The 6,211-nt window shown below is 39.1% G+C and overlaps 1 protein-coding gene across 1 annotated transcript; it reads left to right on the top strand.

Annotated features, from left to right (window-relative positions):
* The first annotated feature begins 1,084 nt into the window (after positions 1-1,084).
* Positions 1,085-5,498, top strand: LOC111247797 (uncharacterized). Its single transcript, XM_022799202.2, has 3 exons — positions 1,085-1,564; positions 3,141-3,257; positions 5,235-5,498. The coding sequence occupies exons 1-3, from the start codon at positions 1,424-1,426 to the stop codon at positions 5,325-5,327; spliced, it is 351 nt and encodes a 116-aa protein (XP_022654937.1). The 5' UTR covers positions 1,085-1,423; the 3' UTR covers positions 5,328-5,498.
* The last annotated feature ends 713 nt before the right edge of the window (positions 5,499-6,211 follow it).

Below are 6,211 nucleotides of genomic sequence, written 5' to 3'. Positions count from 1 at the left end.
TCCAAAACAGAATCTATAACGCAATAATGTTACACCCGCTACGTAATTTAGTTGCTATTGGAGAAGTCACCTGTAACGCATAATGTACCGTTTTGTGTTTATTATTTACGAAATAAACATGGTTAATAAAAGTTATTATACTGTAACGTCGTTTTGTTTGTATGGAAATCCAAAGGATTTCTTTATTTTAGTATAGTATTAAGATCCTCCACAACGGCGTCATCGTACAAAATGCATTTATGCGAGACGAGAAATGCAAGACGAATACGGTTTGTCACAAAAAATTGACAGATGGAAGAAAACTGTCTAAAGTTGTAAAAAATACTCTTTATTTGGGCCGCCTCAAACCGGCGAAGAGCAGTTTGCCTTTGCTGTACACATGTATACTTTCTCAACTTTTCAACGTAATGACTCGGAACATTCCACGTTATCCCTTCGTAATGTTCTCATTTCCAGATGAGACGTAGCTTTATAAATATAAAATAAGTTTTAAGTCAAGGCATGACTTGAAGGTGTTCCCGTCACAACTATTCCGCTTCATAGTCTGTGCATTTCAACTGAATGAGGGGCATTAAAAAGGCATGGTCAACAATCAATGCACGTTTTTGTTAGGCTTCTCACAAAAGTGACGCAAGGCTGTTCCTAAATAATGACTGAAGTGTACATTATACTTTCTGAATCCAAGCAGCGTTCGAATGTCAACGTAGAAAAAAGCCAATTTTATGACAGTAACTCGTATCGCGGACCCTTTACTAGTATCGACGGTTGACAAAAAGAGCGTATTTATGACTTGTCTACCCATCATTTGACTTCAAACATTGATACTTCAGTAAATTGATAAGAGATTGTGTGCAGAAAGCATGTTCACTGACCACATTACGCCCCATAGACGTTCCACAAGGACGTTCGATTTGCAAAAACTCGATGCTCGACCTAAAGAGAACTATCATACCAGCCTATATTAGTAGTTATTTTCGTTTTTCCCCTTAGCGCTGCCTATTGTTATTATTTTTATCATCGGCAATATAGATCGATGAACGCTAGTCACGAAAGCGTTCAGCATTTCTGTCAACCTAGCTGTCCTTCCTCAGTTACCAAATCAGACTTCGACGGAATAGGGTCTCGCGAAACACCTAAGTGAGCGCCGCATGACGAAACGTTGTGTGTCTTGAACGACGCATCGTCCTCTATTGGTTTGACTAATGAAGTATATGAATAGCGTTGTTTATTACCAATATTTCGCTTAGGAAACCGGCTAATAGTTACAGTGAATATAAGCTCGCAATTCCAGTAGATTAACCCAAAGGCAAGCTCGCTGTGGTAAAAACTTCCGGCTACACGCTCTCTCCGCCCAATATAGGGCCGTAACCTTTACATTCTGCAGTCGTCCGTGGGTAGACTTTGTTTCGAAAAAGAGCTGAAGATGCCGTATAAGTTAATTGTTCCAGCTTTGTGTGTCGTCCTAATTGCACATTCAGCAGCGGGTTTCTTCTGGGGTTGGGGGTCATCTGCTACACGACGCGGAGTAAAGTACTACATCTGCCTGAACACTGAGAACGCGACAGTGAGTAACTGCTTTTAGCCTATGTAACACCTATATATATATATATATATTACTAACGAGAGTGCGAACGTATGTTTTACTATATTTCATCATCTCTAGAAGAGCTGACAATCAATAAAGCAAAAGTAAACGATTCTAAGAAATACTATATATTAAATTGTTGTGGACGCTTTGCGAATTCCGGTACAAACTATTGAGATCACATACAATATATATATTATATGCTACAGTATAAGCATTTAGGAGATTCGATCGAACTGGATTATGATAACTTCCTTTATATACTCATTGTATACATGCGTTGTTGGCAGAGCTTGAAACAGCGGTCCCTAAATTCAACCAGATGCTTGGCCGTCCCAGCTGCTACACCAGGCAAATGGATTATGCTAGAGCCCCTGATACTATTCGCGTGCGTTGATTGGAGTATTGTCCAAGCAAAACGAACCAGAACAAATGTAAAAAAAATAAAGAACGTTTTCAACTGCAGGCTGCTACTCGTTGTACCGGAGCAAATAACAGACAGGGAAATACGATTGTGGGCATCGCTTATAGTGAAGTATTGGCGAAAAGCAATGAATAGGCTTGGGAATGTTTTTTTTCGCTGTCAGCAACAAATAAATGGAGACACACCGACGTGTAAAGTTTGATTCTTCCGACAGCAGCAGATGTCGTTTGATCTAGTTGGAAAAGATAAATGATCAAAACACTAGTCTTTCTTTAGGACACGTACTATGCAATACGATTGCCAGACTACGACATTACCAAGGCAACAGCGCAGCGCTAGCTTAGAAACAATACTCTTGTTAGCAATGTTTGTACAGGTTGGGTTCTAGACTCGCAGTAGCAGCATGTAACGATGACGTATTCTGGCAGCCTGGGGCGTTCGCACAATTAATTTAAATGTAAATTGCCCAACCATAAAATTATCATTTAGTCTCAAAAATTTCTCACAGACATCGAATCGTGACAAAATAGGTGCTTTCACACTGCGACTGAACAATTGGTTGATTCCACTAGTCGCTTGTAGTGTTACATTCTGACAATTGCATCGAAACAGACCCAAGGAAGTTCATCTATGATTTTTAGGTTTCCTTAATACTAGACAGTGTCATTACCGCCTATTGCCTGTCAGTTTTCACGAGAGGGACATAGCCGACCATAGTTCCTTCTCTACTTGACAAATAGATATCAGTAGCTTCTAAACGATCAGCTCCTAGAAGGCAAGCGATATCTTTACGCATTAAGATTTCCTAGAGACGTTAGTCTTATTCGTGTTAAAGAGTTTACTTCTAGATTCTCAAATAAATTCTGCGTTTTTAATTTCGTCTCCAACAAACCATTTCATATGATACGTTTAAGAAACACCGAATCTATCTACAATGCCGTGTCTGAATGGTGGAGCGTCGTAAGCGCTGTTTTGGCTTGAAACGTAGGATTTTATTTGGTCTGCTTCTCAATAAAAGGATGCTAGATACATTTGCTTTAAATGTATTTTTTAAAATCCTACAAGCTTAATTGACTAGATAGTTATGGCACGCGCTCTGAGTTAACTTTGTCGGCTTATTTTGGTTTTCAGACATCATGCTTTTACTGTACGCCACAGCAGAGCACTGCATGCACGGGCCTTCAAGGGCCTCCGCAACAAGTAACGGAGGTTCAGGCGGCGTGCCTATTACAATATTGTCCTGCTACGGTAAGCGATTCGATGAGGACGTTAATTGAATCTCTTAGTTAACAAAAACATTGTAGTTTACGTTAGTACTACGGTAACTCAAAACTTCTGATATTTGTTTGCAATTCTGTCGATCGTTAAATACAGAAAATCAACCCTATCGTATCTTGACAACATATCAAATTATGTGGGTATCGTTTAAAGACTAGTTTGACCAACAGGTAACTACGTGTTTAGGCAGTTCTTCCTACATGCTGGTACATTGCAGTTGGCGGCCTAGTCAGCGGCTAGTTAGGTATCCCCTACCTCAACTTAGCTTCCCATCATCTCAGAGTGCTGTTAAAACAGTGACGTCATAAAAATATATTTTTGTGTTGGTCTTAGAGAAATACGGCGTCGTACGTAGCGACTGTTCCCAGATATGATATAAAGGCGGTCTTTGGCTGCGCGAAGCAGTCCCAGGTAGTTAGCAAATTCTGCGATTTATTAAAAGCCAACATTCACTCAACGTGCTTTCTTTCTTGTTGATAGCTTTAGATCAAACACGAGCAGCGTATTTAACAACGTATTGTGGCACTCGCACGACAAGCTTTTGTCGAAAATGAAGGCCGATGACTTCGAATAAGTCTTCAGATTCGAATGCTTTTGGGGGACTAAAAGATTTCTATGTAGTTCATGTAATCTAAATCAAGAATCTCTGTATACATCGCAGCCATGGGTCCAGCAGAAATTTTATTCAGATCCGATACAATATCTCGAGTTTTCCTTTCGTGACAGCCTAGCGCGACGTCCAGTTAGTCAAGTGTGAACCCAAAAACGTCCTAATAATGAAATCTGGCCTTGAAGAAGAGGCACCAGGATCAAATACTAAATTGCGATAACGCGCATTACGCCAAAGATGGCGAGCGATTTTAGTAAGTTCCAAGTTCTCTTTATAGGTGTCATTTAGAATATTTAAAGTATCAGCTGTTACCCACTGTAACTAGCAAAGGAGCTGGACGACAAGCTTGTTCTCTTCGAAGCTGTCTTTTTCTCGATAACTTGTTTTTTTTTTGTTCACTAAACAACGATTGCAAAACACTTACTCGTTACTTAATGACTAATCTAGCATTAATTGAAAACGCGACCGCGACAAATACGTAGCAATTATTGACAGATCTTATCATCTGTTACGTCGCTACGCTTTGCGTTTCCCTGTGTAATCATGTTAATAAAGAACTCTACGGAAAAAATAAGTTGATGTAATAATAAACATCTGTTGGCAAGTTAGGCCGATAAGTATAATTCTCTAGGCAGTCAGCAATTCATTATGTCCGTTTTACTGCAATTAAATTTCCCCATTTTTCGAAATTCAGTTCAACATGTTCAATAGAGTCCTTATATACTTTTCAACACCCAGATAAATCAAAATAAACATTTCCCTAGTGTGTGTTCAGTTATATTGTATTATTGTTAGTATACGATTTGTAATCCCATTTGACGCATGCCAGGTTTTGCCTTACTTTAGCAGAGTTTATCGTACCATATTTCTTGTAGACCTTTTTATCTAATCATTCCTGCATCGCCCGAGCTTTTGCGGTGCGTACGATGATTGACAGTTTTTCAAGCAGGCTACTGAGAACGTAACGTAAACATTATCTATTTATAATGGATACCGATCTAGTTGTTTGTAGATATACCAAGCAATATATTTTGATCAATAAATAAGCTATATAGTATAACTTATAGCTTCATCCATATGCTTCAACTACTTACTTGAAACTTTTAACGGAGGACCGTTTTATTTGATAAACAGCCATTAAATTTATTCACTCTTATCAACGGCAATATTAATAAATTAGCAAATATGCTAATCGTTGGATACCACCGTAAGACCTGCACAAATGAACAGAAAACACTGTTCGATAACCTACTACTAGCGCTGAGTTGTATCCTTTAACCTTGAAAAATTTCAATTGAATTGATCGAGTAAAACAACAAGGCCTGATTAAATTTCAGGGACGACGTCGCCGATCGCTAATATCCTCCGAGATATTGCTGGGAAATAGGGACGATCCCGAGCTGGGGACTGACGCCCACATTTCGAACTGAGAAGCACTTAAAACAGATCATCATGAAGACACACACGTTCACACATATATTGATTTTAAAGATTGCTGCCTAATGAGAGCGGGGAGCGGGGTCAAAATAGAAACAGGAATATACCTAAGTTCGACATGCACACGTGCATATCTGCTGTACACAATAAAGATGCTTTGTGTAGGATCATCGTATTCACTTTGTACAATTTGCAAAATCTATGAAAAAGGAAATTTTTATACGACGAACATTTGCTCCAGTGTAGCCATCGTCTACATAGCACGACGAGGGTATGCATCCTTTATAAAAATTAATCTTTTTGATTGGGATCAAAGGTTTGTTGGTAACGCGGGAAGCTAGTTTTCGATATTAGTAGATCTTCGTCTGATCCGAACGCAGGATGAGATGCACGAACGGGTAAAGTGAAACATTTTTAGGCGCGTGTTGTGTCACCCAGAAAAAAAAAGTGCCACAGGACTTATTCATTGGGTGCCTAATCCGTCTACTTCAAGTTCTTAACTAAGAAGATGTTTTATATGTGAAACTAGATTTCTATAATAGCTATACACACCTGTTTTTTCTACTTCTCTAAACAGCTTTGCATCTTGGACAGTTATCTTTCGGGACCTACATGGCGCCAAATTTAAAAGCAGTACTTCACATGGAATATGTAGATAGATAGGGATGGTACCGGATGATCTAGTTTGAATCATAAAAGTAGCCTAGTTTTTCAGCCTGAAGCTTCGCTTTTTAAACGACCGTGCCTCTAATTATGGCCTAATCCGTACATTATAAACTTAGTGCACGCGGACAGTCAACTGAAGGCCATAGCTAATTCTAGTATTCCCTTTGGCCATTCGCCAGGTAAACCATACTTTTTGTCCTTTTATAATGCT

Source organism: Varroa destructor, unplaced genomic scaffold, assembly GCF_002443255.2.
Source record: "Varroa destructor unplaced genomic scaffold, Vdes_3.0 BEIS01000003.1, whole genome shotgun sequence".
In the NCBI taxonomy this organism is placed as follows: domain Eukaryota; kingdom Metazoa; phylum Arthropoda; class Arachnida; order Mesostigmata; family Varroidae; genus Varroa; species Varroa destructor.
This window is presented reverse-complemented; position numbering and strand designations above follow the sequence as displayed.